At 37.6% G+C, this 19347-nt stretch overlaps 5 protein-coding genes across 8 annotated transcripts; 4 read left to right on the top strand and 1 right to left on the bottom strand.

The window, feature by feature from the left end:
- Positions 1-2526: 2526 nt before the first annotated feature.
- Positions 2527-7135, top strand: LOC126599984 (calmodulin-binding protein 60 A-like). Of its 3 annotated transcripts, none has more exons than XM_050266476.1 (8): positions 2527-2690; positions 2858-3011; positions 3684-3762; positions 4635-4687; positions 4792-5282; positions 5620-5780; positions 5981-6184; positions 6284-7135. In XM_050266476.1, the coding sequence occupies exons 2-8, from the start codon at positions 2920-2922 to the stop codon at positions 6893-6895; spliced, it is 1692 nt and encodes a 563-aa protein (XP_050122433.1). In that variant the 5' UTR covers positions 2527-2690; positions 2858-2919; the 3' UTR covers positions 6896-7135. The 3 variants fall into 3 exon arrangements, with proteins under 3 accessions (XP_050122433.1, XP_050122434.1, XP_050122435.1); XM_050266477.1 differs by having other exon boundaries at positions 2533-2684; XM_050266478.1 differs by lacking the exons at positions 2527-2690; positions 2858-3011 and adding an exon at positions 3018-3397.
- A 767-nt stretch (positions 7136-7902) lies between these two features.
- On the top strand, positions 7903-9988 carry LOC126599727 (UDP-glycosyltransferase 74B1-like). The gene is made up of 2 exons (XM_050266141.1): positions 7903-8622; positions 9132-9988. The coding sequence occupies exons 1-2, from the start codon at positions 7963-7965 to the stop codon at positions 9855-9857; spliced, it is 1386 nt and encodes a 461-aa protein (XP_050122098.1). The 5' UTR covers positions 7903-7962; the 3' UTR covers positions 9858-9988.
- Positions 9881-12247, bottom strand: LOC126599728 (uncharacterized protein At5g50100, chloroplastic-like). The gene is made up of 8 exons (XM_050266142.1): positions 12009-12247; positions 11420-11562; positions 11151-11258; positions 10866-10922; positions 10699-10764; positions 10509-10569; positions 10373-10416; positions 9881-10166 (listed from the first exon to the last, which is right to left on the bottom strand). The coding sequence occupies exons 1-8, from the start codon at positions 12157-12159 to the stop codon at positions 10122-10124; spliced, it is 675 nt and encodes a 224-aa protein (XP_050122099.1). The 5' UTR covers positions 12160-12247; the 3' UTR covers positions 9881-10121.
- A 157-nt stretch (positions 12248-12404) lies between these two features.
- LOC126599729 (succinate dehydrogenase subunit 7A, mitochondrial-like) lies at positions 12405-14905 on the top strand. Of its 2 annotated transcripts, XM_050266144.1 has the most exons (5): positions 12405-12568; positions 12678-12749; positions 13075-13177; positions 14573-14663; positions 14809-14905. In XM_050266144.1, the coding sequence occupies exons 1-4, from the start codon at positions 12515-12517 to the stop codon at positions 14653-14655; spliced, it is 312 nt and encodes a 103-aa protein (XP_050122101.1). In that variant the 5' UTR covers positions 12405-12514; the 3' UTR covers positions 14656-14663; positions 14809-14905. The 2 variants fall into 2 exon arrangements, with proteins under 2 accessions (XP_050122101.1, XP_050122100.1); XM_050266143.1 differs by having other exon boundaries at positions 14573-14905.
- A 2055-nt stretch (positions 14906-16960) lies between these two features.
- On the top strand, positions 16961-19347 carry LOC126600771 (LIM domain-containing protein WLIM1-like). The gene is made up of 5 exons (XM_050267417.1): positions 16961-17313; positions 18223-18319; positions 18423-18457; positions 18600-18683; positions 18861-19347. Exons 1-5 carry the CDS (start codon positions 17176-17178, stop codon positions 19071-19073), a joined length of 567 nt encoding a protein of 188 aa, XP_050123374.1. The 5' UTR covers positions 16961-17175; the 3' UTR covers positions 19074-19347.

Genomic DNA, 19347 nt, shown 5'->3' with positions numbered 1-19347 from the left:
GTACTAGAATTTCTCATCTTGCGAGGGCAAACGTTGCCTTCTTGGAAGGTAAAAGTATCGTATAAAGTGTTGTTTACTAGATATATACGTAACTAGTTGCCTTATCTATTGAAATGACAAAGTTGTTCACGTGACAAATGTGGAAGATACCTAAAATATGTGGAGGGAAATTTTTTTTATTCTTTTCTTTAGTATGTAGTTTTAAGCTTATAAGCAATATAACCTACACTATGTAAAATTATTAACAAACTTCATTGAATTCATTTCAAGGTCAACTTTGAGATTTTAGATGTTCTATGCAGAAAATAGTAAATGAGCCTGTGTAGAAAAACTGCTGCTAGAAAGTTAATTTATATGCCTATAGAATCTAAATAGCATATTAATTAAGAACATCTAAACGAATGAACACGGTCTAAATAACGTATTAATAAAAAAAATTAACGTATTAATATTACTTATGTTATAGTTCAAATCAACAAAACTAATAAACAAAAGAAATACAAACGAACTTTAGACCAAAGTCGTCATAATCAAACTAAAAACATAAAAGTAATTTTTCTTATGCATATGAAGACCGTATTTCTCTTATTCATATGCAAACCCATAAAATTTTCAAAGATTAAGTTTTTGCACCACAAACCAAGTTGGTATGTATATAGATGATATGATTTTTAAGAATCTTTTAAGATTAGAGGTCCTACGCAAGGACACCTATGTCACATGCCCAAAACTGCCACGAACTCAATTCATACACCAATCATTGTGTTTTATTTTCCACGTGGAACCTTATCAAACCATATCGGATCAGTATAATCCATTATTTGGGTTGTTGCTTGTTGGGAATTTTTGTTAGGTTTGCTATAAAAACAAGGTCGATTATTTCTGTGGTTATGCTCCAGTTTAGAAATATAATAAGGTTCTGCGTCAGCTTGACATTTTATAACAAGATAAAGAAAGACTTCATGTTTCTTAAAAAATGAGACTAGGTTTTTCCTTAATTTTCAACGTGTACCATACTTTTACTCACTTATTCAAAAAATTCTTATTTTTAAAAATTGGGATTAGTTTGGTCTCAGATTAAACTTGAATGATTCGAATTGTTTATGTTTTAAGTTGTACTTTATAGATCATTCTTGCAAAATATTAGTCAAATCGAAAATGTTTGAGGCATGTAATTGAGTTAAAAGAAATTGATGAACATTATGTTCTAAAAAACATTGAAATTTCATCATGACAATCAAGTAAGTGGTTTCGGATTAAATTGATTTTTTTGCAAGGATGACTATGAATGAGGACTCAAAAAATAGAATGTTCGATTTGTTTAAGTTCGATGTGTAATGGGCCCCACAACTATTCTTCTACAAAAAAAATGGGGATCCGTTCGGATAAATACTTTGTACATACTTTTAAGATAACAAGGTTTCCCTGCTATTCCAATTCTATTATTCTATATTATTACAAGTAGTATTCTACACTAATCTATACTAAAGAGATGAGAGTTTTAAATTTGAAACGTAATGAGTTGATGAGAAAGACCCTAACTATCAGGGCAATCCGTCACTTATCATCCCAATTTATTAGAAGCACACTATTCACATATATTTTTAAACATTCATATACTCACTAAAATCACCACTCAATTAACTCAAAATGTCTTCAATAATCATCATTCAACACTTTAATCTCCTCTTAGCTTGGGAATTCCTCCTAAATTCGTGAAATTCCCCTCTATAAATGACAATAATGTTGAAAATTACGAATTTTCGGTTGGTACCTACGAAACTTGTGCACAAATCTCGTTACTTGTTAAGTGGCTATACTAAATACTAGGACATATGCCAGACTCGATCTCGAACAATGATTCAATTGATGATAAAAAAAGAGATTTTGGTTCAGTTCTACTAATACACCCCCAATCAATGTTTGTGAGAAAAATATTTTCGTATCAGTTGATGGGTTCAAAGACTAAAAAGTTAATTATTTATTAGCCAAACATTCTTTTTACAGCTAGATCCAATCTCCTGTAGTATGTGGTAGAAAATTCTCGAATATTTTGAGGATTTTCGTTTGCTGGCTATTGAACCGTTACAAAGTTTTCAATTCTTTGTTAGTATTTATCTAAGATGTTATTATTATTATTATTATTATTATTATTTAGTATATCGATATTGTTACACAAGTGGAGAGGGCGTTTGGTTAAGTCTAGTCAGCCTAATTTGGTATTGAATTCGCTATTCACGAGACTCAAACTTAAGACCTATCATTTCTAAATAAAAAAAAATATTATCAGACAATAATAATGAGTAGTAATGAGTGATATTATTATTTTTATTTAAGGTTGAAATGTCCACAAGGACCAACCCAGTGGACGCATGAGCTGATGCGTCGCTCTATTTTCAGTTGAGCAAACAAATTATCAAAAACGACGTCCATTTGGCCACCCGGACCCCACTTTTACCAGTCGTTTAAACGCGCTTTTGCGGGCCCCACACGGCATCTCATCACATCACCTATCTTAACGCTCTCTCTTCTCCCTGTGCACCTGTGCGAGTATGTTGTCCACCTCTGCGTGACACTGAAGGAAGAAGCCGAAAGAAGAGAGAGATGGTTTTTCGGGTCGACGAAGGATCATCCCGGACACAACCAAATTCTAAAAACGGATAGCTACTCGCCCTCTGCAAACAGTACTTGTACTACCAAGATTTGGATTTTTCTCATTTATTACCCCATTTATTATTGTTATTTAAGCCCTTCTATTTTTCTGTTATTATTTGTATCTGTGGATCAATAATACTTATTCTATTGCCTGCTTGTCGAATGCTGGTGCTTTTGGCTGTTGTTCTTCATGTTTGTGTAGTGGCACAGCCAGTGCTTCTCAGTGTTTGTTGCTGGTGAGCTGGGTGTTGCTGGGTTTCGATAATGTCGCAGAAGAGGCAGCAGGATGATGGCAAGGGTCGTTCGGATGGGACTAGTAGTCCGGATGACAAGCGTAGGAAGACCAGTTTCCAGAGGTTTGAGTCTGTAAATCTTATTTGGGATAAAATACGAACTGGGTTTTGTTTGGATTGTGGAAGTGTCTGATGAATGTTATCCAACCCATGTGTGTTACTGAAAAAGTTTGAGTCTTTGTATCTTGTTTGGGATATTTATTTTTGCTTTGTAATTGGGTTATTGTTACAAAGTGGAAATATTGGATAAAATATGAATTGGGTTTTGGCTTGTGAAAGTGGTGTTTAGTTTTCTTCCTTTCTAGGAAAAATGGGATTCTCGACTACGGGTGAATTGAGTTTTGTTTAGTGGAAATTTGATTGAGATTCTTATGTTGGATTGGAAGGATGGATGGACAGGGAACTGGCGTCGAGAATTCATGTCGGGAAATGATTTGTGTATCTTCATTGTAAGAAATGAACTTTGTGGTTTTGAGAATTTCTAAGCTTAGTTTAGTAAATGAAGGTGCTTTCTTTGTGAAATGCGAGTGCATTTGGCTCAAGATATAGGTGTTTATAAGTAAAAGATAAGCTAATTAACTTTTGATATCACTGTCTGGAAGACAAAATTGATTGTTCAGTTCGATCACAAGTTGACATGAATCCGCCTTTCCGTCTTAATAATTTGATACCAAAACAAAGTATGATGATTTTCACATCTGGTTTCTTTCTAATGCCTTCATTACTGGTTTTCAGCGTGGTTCTGGAAACGATGAGATTGCACAAAGTCCAGCATTTACTGGAGCCACTTCTAGAGCGTTTGATTCGTAAAGTTGTAAGTGTTTTCCCATTCTATTTTCCTTTTATTTTGGATTTAGTATCTGTGTAATTTCTACCATTGAGCTCGAATCTTGTAGGCGTTCTTGCTCTACTGTGTAATTGTAAAACTGTATTGTATATTTGAAGGGGTTGTATATGATTTATAAACTTCATAAGTACACGACTGTGCTAAAAGCAATAAACTGAATTGAGCCATTGTTAGCTTGGAAAGTGTAAAACACCACCATGCTTTGCAGGGTGCAGCTAACGTGCATCAGTGCATGGCAGCCCACTTTGTGGTCGCATTTGCTCTAGCCTGACACCAGGTCCCCTTTCCGCCAAGTGAGGGCTGCACTCTTCTTTCCAAGGAGTCGTTTTACCATAAAATTTCAATTTGTCAATGTTACCTAGTCACGAGTTGCCGTTAGACCTAGAACTTAGGATGGGTCATCATAATGGGTCCAGGGAGCCCCTTCATTATCACTTTAGCTTCTCTCATATGGGGGATGACCAAATTGGGTATTCTCAAACCATAACCTTTTCTAGGAACAACTTTTATGATCATAGACGGGCGTTTTTAGTAGCATGTAGTTCGCCTTGCGTACAATAATCTATGACCCCTTCAGCTAGTGTCCTCATTCTCAAAATTTTGCGTGTTCGATGTCAAGATAAAATGGTTTCACATTCACTCTCTGAAGTTTCTTAGGCCTCAAGTATACCTTGGAGGGTTTTATTTTTTTCTTTAAGTTTATGTCCCTGCAAATCATATTATGGTAATTGATTTTCACTTTGCAGTTCAATACATGCATGCATATTGGATGCATCCTTTTAGTTTTATGGTGCTGCGGCTTTAATTGATTGTTATATAATTTTGTTATGTATTTTCAGGTTAAAGAAGAAGTTGAGGAGGCCCTAAGAAAGCATTTGGCGAGTATGAAACAGTAAGATGATGCTCTAAAGCTTTGAGATGTAGCAATTTAGGGCCAAATCCGTAGTTTCACTCTTGCCATACAACAGTTGATTTATGTTTTACCTTTCTATTTAGGAATTGTGGGAAAGAGACGGATCCTTCTGAATCAAGAATCTTAAAGCTACAGTTCTTAAATAACATCTCTCTTCCAGTATTTACTGGAGCTCGGATTGAAGGAGAAGAATGCTCCACTGTACAAGTAGCTTTGGTTGATTGCTTTAGTGGACATATTGTCAAATCCGGGCCTGAATCCACAGCCAAGGTGGAATTAGTTGTTCTTGAGGGTGATTTTGACAGTGAGGAGGGTGATAATTGGACACTTGAAGATTTCAAGAATAACATTGTGAGAGAGAGGGATGGAAAGAAACCTCTTCTTACAGGAGAGGCAGTTTTGAATCTTAAAGACGGAGTTGCACATGTGGGTGAGATTTCTTTTACTGATAATTCAAGCTGGACAAGGAGCCGTAAGTTCAGGCTAGGAGCAAGAGTTTCAGATAACTTTGATGGAACTAGAATAAGAGAAGCAAGGACAGAATCCTTTATTGTCAGGGATCATCGGGGAGAATGTGAGTGCTTCTTATTTGGTTTATTTATAAATAAATTGTCTCTAAGGTTATTGCTAGAGTACTGATACTAAGATCGAGTGTTCTTTCTCCTTTCCATTGTCGGGGTTATGCTCTCTTAACCGTATTCATTTATGATCACACTGGCCATATGGTTAAACAAAAAATTTCATTGTAAAAATTAACCATATCTTGTCATAATATCTCCTTATATTGGATGTAATTAACTCCATATATTTTCATTTGCGATTATCATGCATGGCTCATGGCCTTCAAATTAGGATCAGCTAACTTAAGTAAACATACAATATTATAACCTGACCTACTTCTGGTTCTGCAGTGTACAAGAAACACCACCCTCCATCTCTGCTTGATGAAGTATGGAGACTAGAAAAGATTGGCAAAGACGGAGCTTTCCATAAGCGGTTGAGTAGGGAAAACATCAACACTGTGAATGATTTTCTCATCCAACTCTTCATAAACCCTTCAAGGCTCCGGAATGTAATTACTGAATTTTCTTATCTTGGTGAAATTACCTTTTCCAATGATTAATACTTTATTTTGAAGATTACATATCATCTTGCGCATTTAAATGTTTCATAAAAAGGGAAAATGTACTAGTTTGAGCAGCCTTGTTCAACCCAACCCAAGTATCCTAGTGGTTATGATATTTTTTTATTTTTTTGGGTGGAAAATTGCAGATCCTTGGGACGGGTATGTCTGCTAAGATGTGGGAAGTCACTGTGGAGCATGCTCAGACATGTACACTTGATAAGAGGGTGTACTTGTACTACCCTCCCAGTTCACAGGAAACTGGTGTCGCCTTCAACATTGTAGGGCAAGTGATGGGACTTCTGTTGGAACATGAATATGTTTCTGTTAGTAAGCTGTCTGAAACACAAAAGGCACGCTACCTATCACCTCAGTCCACTCGCTTTTATCTTTTTTTCTGTTGTATTTTCTTAAGTCATGTCTAATTTCTTATGGTCAAATATTGTTTTTAGGCTGATGGCTACCACCTGGTCATTTCTGCATTTGAACACTGGGAAGAAGTAGTCCCGTTTGAAGATGAAGCCTCTCTTATAGCTGCATCTTCCAACTTCACTAATGTTCTTCACACATCGAGCTCACCAAGGGCAGAGGATCTTGGCGGAAGCAAGTTTTTGGCTTCTCAAAAGATTGGTGGATTTGATTATGCACAGCCATCTGCCTCTTCTCCAGATATCATCCCATCCATCTATTCGGTGGGTAGCACCAGTGGCTTGGATGATTATGCCTTGCACAACATTGACGGCTTCGGTCTTAGATACGACCAGACTCTGAGTTTCCCAGGTCAAGTCACCAACTCCATGATCTTTGACACCGACCCCATGGCTCATGCTTTATTTGCTGAGGATCATCTGCAGTTTTCCGATGCTAATCTAGAGTCCCACAACATGAGTTCAGAATCACAATATCTACATAGCACTGTAGATCACTTTTTGCCGTGTTCAGCTGTTGCCATATCTGATAAGGCTCACAGGAGATGGACAAAGCTATTCAGTGTGCTGAAGTGGTTCTCAATAATGAGGAGCGTGGCTTCGAAACGAAGAGTTCAAGATATACAGAGATACTAGTAATCAAGTGTGAAAAGATTGTTTGGTTACAGTTGCAAATACCGTTTAGGGCTGCCCGTATAGTACTTACGTGTGCAGGTAGAGTGAGATCTCTTGGAGGTTTTGTTAGATGTAAATATATCTGGTAGTTTTTTTTACTAGCTTCTTAGTTCTGAAGTGGCCAGAGAAATAAACTCTCAATCAAGTTGTTAGCTTGTAACTATGTAGGTTTGTTAAATAAAGGTATCCTTTTCCTAGCTTTTTTACAGTGTTGGGTGGAAAAAAGGGCTTCTAGATTCTGAAATGTGCTTCTAATAGAAGCGTTGAAGTGCTTCTTACATAAGCCGAAGCAAACCCCAAATCGGTGCAAGATAATCTGACATTCATCTTTACTTGCCTGAAGCGAGGGAAGTCATGAATCGTGTCAAGAATAAAAACAACGGATTAGGATTAACCATAGCTTCTCCTATTTGATTTGATTCCTAATTATCTTCATGTATTTGATTACGGAATTTAACGTGGAACTTGCGCTATTGTTTATCCCACGAACACATAGAATGTCCGAAATCAAAATAATTACAATACCCACGTTCTAATAAACGAAGTGACGTCAAAGAATCATAATGACTACAGTGCAAACAACAGGAACCGGATCCTCTCCGGATCCTCAAAAACTGAGCAGCCTGAGCAATGACCCTGGGCCGTTGAAAATTAATCCAACGGCTACAAACAGGGAGCCCCTTTAAAAATTATAATAATTATAACCAATAACAACAACAACAAAGCCTTTTCCCACTAAGTGGGGTCGGCTAATAATAATTATAACCGTTAGATTAAATTTCAACGGCCCTGATTGATTGCTCAGGTTGCTCAATTTTTGGGGATCCGGAGAGGATCCGGTTCCCAAACAACAGGAGCAACTAACAGTCTTTAACACGCTATTGCACTCAACTCATTGCCCAATAATTTCAACTGGGGAGCCGTTTTTCCAACTCTCAGCCACCATTTTCCATGGAAACTTGGTAAATAAACCTCAAACTTTACCTATAAATATTTCCTCTATTGACCACCAAAACCAAACACAAAAAATGGAGAACCACAAAGGGCAAGTAATTGTGGTCGCATATCCAGCTCAAGGCCACATAAACCCACTCCTCCAATTTGCCAAACGCTTAGCCTCCAAAGGCCTAAAAACCACCCTAGCCACCACCCCTTACACCATCAAATCCATCTACGCACCCACCGTACGAATCGAACCCATCTCCGACGGGTACAATCAAAGCGGATTCAACCAAGCACCAAGCCTAGCAGCCTACCTAGACTCATTCAAAACGGTTGGCTCGAAAACCCTAGCAGAGCTCATACTGAAGCTCAATGCCTCAGCAGGCTCACCACCTGTCAGTTGTATTGTGTATGATTCACTGTTTCCATGGGCACTTGATGTGGCCAAAGAGTTTAAAATCTACGGAGCTGTATTTTTAACCGTCTCAGCTTCTGTCTGCTCCATGTTCTGGCGTGTCGTAAATCGCCGTCAGTCGTTGCTTATGTTGCAAGAAACTGATGATGATCGGGGTTTGGTGAATATGCCTGGCCTTCCTCCACTTGCTCTTTCTGAGCTGCCAAGTTTTCTGTCACAGCCTGAGAGTGAGACTCACTCTCCTTATTTGCTTGTGATCCTGGAGAAGTTTAGCAAGCTGGAGGAAAATGATTGGGTCTTCTGTAATTCTTTCCAAGAGTTGGAAACTGAGGTAATTGTGTTAATTTTCTCCCAGATCTTGATATTATTTAGCTGAAAGTAATTTTTTTTCCTTTCAAAATAAAGAAAAACAAAATAAAGAAGAATCAGACTGGTGGAAACTGAATATTTATGAAGAAATATGCAGAAATAGTAACGATGACAAAGTTTTTATAGAACTGGTGGCAGTGCTTTTTACACTGTCGTTTTCCCCTTCTGCATTTCTTCCCTTTGATTTATTCAGTTCAAAAGCCAGAGGGAGGAAAGCATGGAAATAATAGGGAAGTTCGATCACTACCCAACAATAAATCCGTATATAAACCAAGGTTTAGTGCATCTGGTTGTTTTGTTTTGTGTCCTTCCAGTTTTGCGTTTGTGAAATTCAAGTGAGTTTGGTACGATTGACAAAAGAGCCAAGGATCAAAATCATCAGTGTTTTACTTTTCCAATTTGTGAAGCAATTGCAAAATTCTAATTAATTGTTCTTATTTCATTTTATTAATTAATATATTTGTTGAAAAGCTGATGGATGAAATGCTGGGTCTATGGCCCCTGGTGATGTTGGGGCCCATGGTGCCATCAGCCTACCTGGATCAACAAATGGAAGGAGACATAGCTTATGGAGCAAGTCTCTGGGAGCCAAAAGCAGACCAGTGCATGAAATGGCTGGAGGAAAAAGCACTTAAAAGTGTGGTTTATGTCTCATTTGGAAGCATGGCAGAGATTGCAGCTAAACAGGTTGAAGAAATTGCATGGGGATTGAAAGCAAGTGGTCTGAATTTCCTGTGGGTCGTGAAAGGTCCTGAGGGAAAATTGCCAGATGAGTTTTTGGAGTCAGTAGGTCAAGCTGGATTGGTTGTGCCATGGTGCAACCAACTGGAGGTTCTAGGACACCGGTCGGTGGGTTGTTTCGTGACGCATGGAGGATGGAATTCGACATTGGAAGGGCTGAGCCTAGGCGTACCGATGGTGGTGATGCCGCAGTGGAGTGACCAGCCGACTAATGCAAAATTCGTGGAGTTGTGGGGGGTTGGAGTGAGAGTTAAGAAAAATGAAGAGGGGATCGTGAGTAGGGATGAGATAGAGATGTGTCTGAGGGAAGTCATGGGAGGAGAGAGAAGTGGGGAGATCAAAAGGAATGCCTTGAAATGGAGAGAGGCTGCAAAGAGATCTGTTAGTGTAGGGGGAAACTCAGATGACAACATCAATGAATTTGTAGCCAAGCTTTCAATGCCGAAAGAAGGCTAATTAAGCAACAATAAACTCAAGCATTGTAGAAACTCAGCGTATCGACATTTTACATTCATCATCATTGTTTACATATAACTATGAAAGAATGTATGAGTGTGAAATCTATACATATGCTTGCCTTTGTATAATATACCAGTATTAGATGTCAGCTAAAAGAGGAAAAAAACCTCCGTATTTGGTATAGGCTTATATAGCGCCAAAAGTTTGGAGGACAATGGAGGAAACCAAAGACGAAATCTCAAAAATCCCGACTGGTGCCAGTTACTCTGGAAGTTTACAATCTTTTGAATCTTTACATACTTCTCCCTGCATCAGAAAACAGATAACGGGATGCGTATTAGCACCAAATGGTTCAAATATTTCAAAATCTTAAGCATTTTTGTATGAAATTCAAACTGTCATCAGACTTGTTTGATGTCTAACATAAGCTAATGGTTCAAGTCCCATTCAGATTCGAGTAGAGGCATTGAACGGTACTAGAAATGAAATCCATGTGATCAAACGGTGCTGACCTTGTTCTTTCGCAACTCCAAAACCTCTTCTAGAGGTGGCCGGCCTAAAACAAAAACAGGATATCGGCATCATATAACATAAGTTCATATTAATCATAATATATATGAGGCAGCAGTGTTAAAAAAATTAGCATACCTGTGATTTGAAGACGATATTTAGCCCAAACACCATATACAGCACCTGCTATTGTTGCAATCTGTGAATAAAGTGCATTCCCATTAGTCCCTCAGATATAACAAGACAAACTTTGTAGACCATTCAGTTTACAAGATGGAAATTGATGAATACGATGCAGGTAACATAAGAATTGAAAGAGGAGTCTCACAGGTTCGTATTTAGTTATGGCATATACCCATCCGAGCCCCACCTGTTCGTATAGCTTTCTGAATGCCTGCAGAAGTTTTCATCAGCTTTGTCAATATCTCTTAGACAGCTTAAAGTAAAATTGAACTCAAAATAGGGAGTTCAAACGTAGCACGAAAAGGGGCTTACTTCAACATCAGTGACTACAGTTCCATCAGAGAGGATGGCATGAATGTTTCCCATAACCTAAAAAAAAGCCAACACAAGAATTTGTCTCTAAATTCTAATATCTTTTTTCCAAAACATGTTATATCATCATGTGTCTAATTTTCAAGCTAGATTTTTCATATGAGCTTCAGGAAATCCGAGATCTTATTTTACGAGGTCATATTAGGTATGCAAAACAAGAAATACTCTCACTGATATAAATTGATTTGTACATCTTCGTATCAAATTTCATCAATGCAAACTTACAGTCTTGTAGTCCAGCCCCTGATTCTCCTCCGGGGAGTAATCATCTGAACTTATGTCAACAAACTTGATAGTACCATAACGCTTATTTCTCTCTCGCAGCATGTCCACCTGCCATTGTAACGAAAACTTCAATACACCCGAATCCATCAAGAACAAAAAGAATCCGTAGCTTCACTCTCACGAAACTCATCAAACAAACGCTAATTACATTAAAATCAGCAAAATAACAACAGGAATATACAGATAGACGTTTGAAGGTACGGATAGACCTCTCGCATGCATAAAGGGCAATCCCCATCAAAGAGCATTTTAATCTTCCAATTCTGAGGTGTTTGTTCTTGATCATTTTCTTTCTTTGGAGTCATGGGGTCTGCAGCTGCCCCGCTAATAGCCCTGGCTGAAGACTTAAACCCTACAGATAGATACATATACATATGCATCATATAAAGCAACCCGATAACCCTCAGACATTGTTCGGCTCCTTAAAAATTTCGTACGAATTACAATTTGACACGTATGCATAAACAACTCAAGCGAATACAGATAATGAAAATTTATATGCACATGTTAAACTGTGATTGACAGAAAAATAGGAATTAAATGAGAATGACATAGAGTTGTGTATTTATGTGAGCATATAGAATGATTAATTAGTTACCACTGAAATGCATACATCATAACTTAAACTAATTGCAAACGATAAAAAAAAGTTAATAAAAATACGCACAAATAAAACTGGTCACAAATTTTAAATCAATAGCATAACTAGTAAGACGCTAAACAGATAATATGGAGCACCAAGCAGCTTATTGTCTGTTTCGTGTCCTCGAGTTTGGTAAAGAGGATCAATTAACTCACCAGGTTGGTGAATAGGAGCTGAGATGAATCTTTGGGGACGATGAATCTGATGAACTTTGAGTTGTTGGAGAGAGAGAGGAATTGATGAGAGAGAAGGGTTTCTTTGTCTCCCTCCAATTTTGCATGCGGAAGCAGCTGCTTTCATTGCCATTGCTTCTTCTTCCTCCTTCTGTAACCAAAGACAAAGCTCTTGGGATTTGAGATTTTGGAACCAAAAGGTTCAAAGTTAGTTTGGTTGGATTGCACTGGTTCGTAACTACCATGTATACGTGGCAGCCTATCCTTCACCCATAAACATGACACGGCGAGTTCTAAAATAATAATATGGCAAAAGTATGGGGGTTGAATAGAAATATATGGTGGGAAACTAAATGATATGGCAAAAATATGGGGGTATAAAAGAAAAATAATACACAAAATTCGGCCTGATAGCGAAAGATCGAGTCTTTACGCAAATATTTGGTTTTGATAGCTGCTGCTTCAACTTCAAGCTCGGGTCTTGAACTATGGCGTTCCTGCTCCGCAATTCCGTCGCTTCCCATCTCCAATCCCACTCGCAGGTTTCTCTCTCTCTCTCTCTCTCTCACGTTTGATCTGCGTCGCCGCCGTTTTGATTTGGCTCAGTTTTTCCTCTCTCGCTAAATCTAACTTTCTCACTTCGACAATCAGAGGGCGCAGAACGATTCGCTTTCCCAATCGCGCCGCCAGTTCCACGTCGAGCCAGGGCCCCGCGAGAAAGCGGTGAGTCTCTCTCTCTCTCTCTCTCTCTCTCTCTCTCTCTCTCTCTAATTTTCTTTTCAGCTGTACAGGATTTTGATGAAGCTTATAATTTCATCTTGTATTCGAGATTCGTCCTTGAAACTTTGTATTTTTATCATTTTTGATAGCTGGGTAGCAAACCCATTTGAGCAAACAGCCTAAAGATGTTAGCTTTTGATTTATTTGTGCAGATTTTGTTTGTTTATTTGTTTGTGCTGTTTGTTAGCAGCAGATTAAATGTGTTGTTTGATTGATTTCACGGATTGGGTTGTGCATTTTTGCTGGACTAAGTTGTTTAACATTGCAGCTCTTGGCAGCGGACCCGTCTTTAAAACGGTTCAAGTCGCATAAGAAGGGCGTGTCGCGAGTTAAAAGACTTGGAGATGTTCTTACCATTGTTGTCATTGCTGGTACGCAATTCTTTTGCTTGAGATTTAATCAGATGGTTATGAGTTGCTATGCACAAGTTTAATTTACCATGGTACTAAGATACTTTTGGTAAGACGTAGCTGTTACGCACTCCTCTGGCTTTCGTAAATTAGTTCTAGTTACCGTACATTTTGAGAATTTTAAGGTAATCTTGTTACAGTTTTGGGGATGTGGTGATAGTCAATCAACATATCGAATCTGTTACAATCTATCAAAGTAGTAGATCATTCGGAGATGAGATTAACAACATGATATTTACAAGAATATGTAAGTACTTACTTGAAGAGGGCATCGTATTGAGACTCACACAACAAACCCAAATGGCAAATAGAGAAGAGACCAGATACTCAGTTTTCAATAGGAAAAACTTCAATATGGAACCGTATTATTATAATGTTTAGTGTTTGATTATTTTCCTTTTCCTTGTTTAAACTATATGATCAATTGATTTGATTGCATTTAGGTACCGTTTGGTACGTGAGACGGGACGGAACGGAGTGGGACGAGGCGTTCCGTCCCACGTTTGGTGCGCCTAACGGGTGGAACGCGTTGTTCCATGGGACGAATTTTGGGTGAATTTTCGTTCCGCCTCACCCCCTGGAACGACTCGTTCCACATCCGTGGAACACAAAATTATAACCTCTCCGTCTCCTTCTTCCTCCTCCTTGTTTCCATCCGAGGGCAACTTTGCTCCCTCTTTGTTCCGTCCCGTCCCGTCTGCATACCAAACGATACCTTATTGTCTAATTAGTAAAGTTCTCAGTAAGGCTATGATGTAAGGCTATGATGAAAGAAGGGTTGGGGCTTACAGTTGTTTTAGCATCATATAGCTTAAGCTTAGAATATGCCCCTCAAGGATGAATCACAAGCAAGACGGGTTCATTTTCCTGCTTCCGTCTCTAGGGTTGCAAAGAGTGTTTGTATTCACAGATGCACATTCATAGACTCATAACAACATCCACCTTCAAACTATGGGTAGAATCTGTTGTTTCTTATATTCATTGCGAAAAATATGATTACTTTTTCCATCTGTGAAAGTGGCATGACAAACAACGGAAAATAGCAATCAGGATCATTAAGACCTGATTAGAGAACAATTATTAGTTTTTCTTTTCTAAACTGTTGAAATCTGTTTTATATTTTAACTAATAATCTGTGTTCTATGATCCAACTGTTCCATATCTGCGTATAAGATAGGTTGAAAACACTTGATTGAGTACAGTTCTTGATAAAAGGCAATAATGGACTTCCTTTTGATTGTGACTTTTCTTTTATTATGGTACCTTTCGTCGGTCATTTTTGAGTCTTGTTTTACTTGTTAGTTGTTACAGTGTTCCCAGTTTCCCAGTACTCATGTGTTTGCGATATTTATACAGGCTGCTGCTATGAAATATATGTAAAAGCGGTAATGCGAGAAGAAGCTAGGAGACAAGCAGGGGCTTCGGGTGCAAGTGCATAATCAAGTGTGTATGTGGGCGGTGTTTGATTTTCTCTAGCAACCATGCTGGAACGTGTTGATTCTGAATGCTGAATAAGTAGAAAACAGATTATGCCGGGTTGCTTTCCGAATATCTGTTTCTGATCTCCATCAGGTTTTGTTTCGTAATAATAGTCTATTCTATAGAAATCGTAGAACAACTTCAACAAATGCATTTGAACATTATTTGTTTTTCTTTCGGGTAATGAATGTTTTGCTTAATTTTAGACCATATACCCTTCCCCAAGCTGGGGAAGTGCCTTCGCCCATGAGCGGTAGGTCTCGAGTTCGAGAATTGGGAGCAGCCTCTCCATAAATGGGGGTAAGGCTAGCCAACATTCACCTCTTCTAGACCCTGCTTAAAGCGGGAGCCTTGTGCACTGGGTACGACGACCCTTCCCCAAGCTGGAAATGCAGAAGGAAGATTACCAAACCATTACTGTTTTCGTGTTTGCAACGCGTATACTTTACCGATACCAGTTGAAGAGACCAAAATTGGTGATGAGTTCGTTAAGATGATGTGTTTATTCGCATGTATTCAATTTGCTCTTGGTATCTGTATCTGTGAACCACAGAGCGAGCATTGCAGCTGGAATGGATGACTGGTGATTGATTGATGATTTCAGTGGAGAAATACCAAGGGTTCAGATTGAAAACAGTTCCAAAAGGATTAGCAGTGTTCAATTTAAAGAAACTAATATGAAATTAATACATACTTTATTCTTACTTTAATTACAAATATATTGCAATTAATTAGTGTACAAAGTTCTTGACTTTTGGTAGGGGCGGCTACACAGCATCACCCAACTCAACCCACCCCACCGAAAGAAAGAAGGGGTATAACAAAAAGCTTCTGGTACTGTTCATTTTAACGAAAAATCATATTTTTACATTAAAAAGTTAATTCTAGTACTATTTATTTTATTCTTTATTTTGTCATTTTCGTTAAAACTCAAAGTTTTCAAATCTTTCTTATTAGTTTTTCCAAAAATATAATATTTTGGCTAGCTAGTGGTGGCTAGGCTAGGCTAGGCTGGTGACGATGTGCTGTTTCCAGATGGTTCCTTCCTTCCACTCCATGTGACTTCAAATTAATTAGAAATTTAGAAGCAGATGTATGAAGCATTGAAAAGGAAGATAATATAAAGGGTGTTTTTTTGCTCGTCACCTTAAGTAGCGGTAATGTTCATCATCTTATTTATCATCATTGTATAAATTTATATTTTGAAATTTATATCTATCTACTATGCAAATCTTAAAATTTAAATTTATCGAACGAGAATAATAAAGTAGTGAACATCGCAATTACTTGAGATTGGAGAGCAAAAATATTATTGATGATAAAGAAGCTGAAAATTGAGAAGGAACAAACTCTTAAAATTTGAAGCATTATTGAGTTTTTGGCCCACTGACCCATATGACAGAAATAATGTCAAAAACATTCAAAAAAAAAAAATCATAGACATACACCACCACCATCATATGCCCCATCCCTGACCATACCACAACAAAAATATTCAGAAATGGAAGATATCTCCTATTTTCTTACCTTAGAAAACAACTGAATGTTGCTCATTTACTTTAATAGTATAAACTCAGCACCGTATCCATTAAGATATTAAATTATATGTAAAAATTAGTTGCAATTCTCAACGATATGAACTATGAGACATTTGCAATTAATACGAATTACGTGACTTTTTAAAATGAAATTAATAAGTAAAGATTTAAAAGGAACAAAATCAATTGATTTCATTCAATTATAACTGTTAATTAATAAATCACTAATTTTTTTACCAAAAAAGAACAAAATCACTTCATGCATATAAATTTAGGAAAACTAACAAAAAGTTCAAAATGATTTTAATTTTAATGAAAAATTACAAATAAATATGTAGTAAATAGTAACAAAAAAAAGATAAAAATATAATTTTTCGTTATAAATAAACAATGTCGAAAATATTTCTTTAAAACTCCTATGTAAATTTGCGTTGGATCCAAAAAGATCAGTTAGGCGCGCAAGTTACGACATAAAGACCACGATATGTCTGTATCTGTGTGCTAAATATTTTTTCCCCACCCGTCAGAAGGACACGTGTCCCTAACCGAGGATAAAATGGTCATTGTAGATGAAGTTTGGTTAGGTGGAGCCAAATTCATCATAACCTTGTCTGTAATTTACCAAAATACCCCTCATAGTGTCCAGCTACCAAATTTGATTGGGCCAAGTTCAAAAAGGTAAGACCCATCACCATCACCGGGCATTTCCAAAATTTTCATGTATGTCTGAGCTGTAGACCTTGGACTCAAAACTGAAAGAGAGAGAAAGAGAGAGAGGAGGGAGAGAGGGAGAGAGAGGAGAAAGTCTTCTCTTGTAAAGAAAAAGCAAAGTTTTCTGGGTAGTGGGTCTGAAAAAAGTTTGTGTCTTGAGAGAGATTTTTGGGATTGGGATTGGTGGTGGGAAGAGAAGATTATTGGGGGGTCTGTGAATTTTTTTGGGGGATGGCAACGTTTGGAGGGACAACCCAGAAGTGCAAAGCATGTGAGAAGACAGTATACTTGGTTGATCAGCACACTGCTGACAACAAAGTCTACCACAAGGCTTGCTTCAGATGCCACCACTGCAAGGGCACCCTCAAGGTATATATATGTAAAGACACTCACTTTTGCATTTATTTCATGGTTTCTGATGCATTTTGCTTCTTTTTTGTGCTCAGTTATTGATTTACTGGATTGGGTTTTTTTTTTTTTTTTAAATTCTGAGATTTGATGACTATGGTGGAATTGGACTGATGTGAGAATAATTGGAAGAAAGAAAAAAATTTGAGATTTTATTTTTTTGTTTTGGAATTTTAACTTGTTAGATAATTGAGCATAAGTTTGCATATTTTAGCTGCTTGAGTGATGGTGGTGAGCTCAAGCAAATGATCTTTGGATGTGGGCATGTAGATCCATTGGGGATTGAATTGTAATTCACTGTTTCCTGTGTTGCTGTGTTGAAATCTCTTCATTTGATACATCTTAAATTTACTTGCATTGACTGTTCTTGAAGTGCTTTTCAGAAAGTGCTTTCAGTTGGTAGAAGTAAGATTGATTTTGAATTCTGGGTTTGTTCAGAAATGATTTTCATAATTGCAATCGAGCGAACATTTCATAAGTGTAAGGCCGAAGGACTTGTTCAAATCACAGAATGTGTTGAGTACCAAGCTAAGGGAAACAACTATTCTGCATTTTTCACCTTAGCACTGAATGTTATTAGCAATATGCTAACTAAATTCCCAACCATGACTCCATCATGTCTTCTAGGTTCTCGAATTGTCATATGGGTTCTCGGAGTTTTTGAAATCGAGTGGACCCATTAAGAGTTGATAATTTTTCGAATTTGAAATTTGTTTTATTCAGAAACAAGGCACCTACTCTTCACGTTAAATTCTGTGTGAATGTTTGATCTTCTAAAAATGGAAAAGTTTAACTCTGTTTCTCTTGTTGTAGGTGTGATATTCATGAGATGTTTGATACATTTATCCTTATTTACTTCTGTCTATGCAGCTTAGTAATTACTCCTCTTTTGAGGGTGTTTTGTATTGCAAGCCTCACTTTGATCAGCTGTTTAAGATGACTGGGAGCTTGGATAAAAGTTTTGAAGGTGATAAGCTGCTCAAATTGTCTTAACGCATATTTTTTTGAAGCTTATAACCTCTTGCTAATTTGTAATGTTGGATTATTTTCTCCCCATCATTGTCTTTTAGGTATACCAAAAACTGTTCGAGAAAGATCCGATCAGGTACCTGCCTTGATTTGCTAATTCTTTCTTTTTTCCTTCATAGAGGTTATGCAAGTTCATCGAAAATACAGAATTTACTTGTGGGATTTTACCCTTGTTTTTAGAAGTTTTTATATTTACGCTAACTAGTTCCAGTACACAGACCAACAGTAAAGTTTCGAGCTTATTTGCTGGGACTCAAGACAAGTGTGTTGCTTGCAAGAAAACAGTTTACCCCATCGAAAAGGTAAATTTCTGCTTCAACGTATCAATGAGCTTCCTCAGTCCAAACTGTGTGTCAGCTCTTATGGAACTGTCCATTTTACTTGTAAATAATTGTCAATGTCGATACGCGTTATGAATGTATAGAAGGTGTGACATTGTAGAACCCAGCATTCTTTAATCTGATTGCTTCTTGTTCCAGGTGGCAGTTGACGGCACATCGTACCATAAGCCTTGTTTCCGGTGCACTCATGGAGGCTGTGTGATCAGTCCATCAAACTATGTAGCTCACGAGCATCGTCTATACTGTAGGCATCACCATAGCCAACTCTTCAAGGAGAAGGGAAACTTCAGCCAGCTTAGCAAGCACGAAGAAGTTAAAGAGGTGACTGAGAACACAGACGCAGAGGTTTAGTAATTCTATCAAAACTTCCATGCTAAAACTGATCACTCCCTGACCTGAGTTTCTAAGCAAGAGTACGATGCAACTGTTGTAGCATGTACAAGAAGAGCTATTCGGGTTCCTTTTTTTTTTTTTCCCCCTTCTATTTCTATGTAATGTGTGCACTTTCAGGTACAAAAATTTGTTTTGCGCTTTCTTGCAAATTTTTGAGTGTGAGTTTGAATGGATGATATACCGCGAGTTAATGCGTAATTTTCAAATAAAATACTATTGGTTGAAATTGTCA

The sequence above is a fragment of the Malus sylvestris genome, chromosome 14 (assembly GCF_916048215.2).
Source record: "Malus sylvestris chromosome 14, drMalSylv7.2, whole genome shotgun sequence".
NCBI classification, from domain to species: Eukaryota; Viridiplantae; Streptophyta; class Magnoliopsida; order Rosales; family Rosaceae; genus Malus; species Malus sylvestris.
Note: the sequence above shows the minus strand (reverse complement) of the source record. Positions and strands in the feature narration are given on the sequence as shown.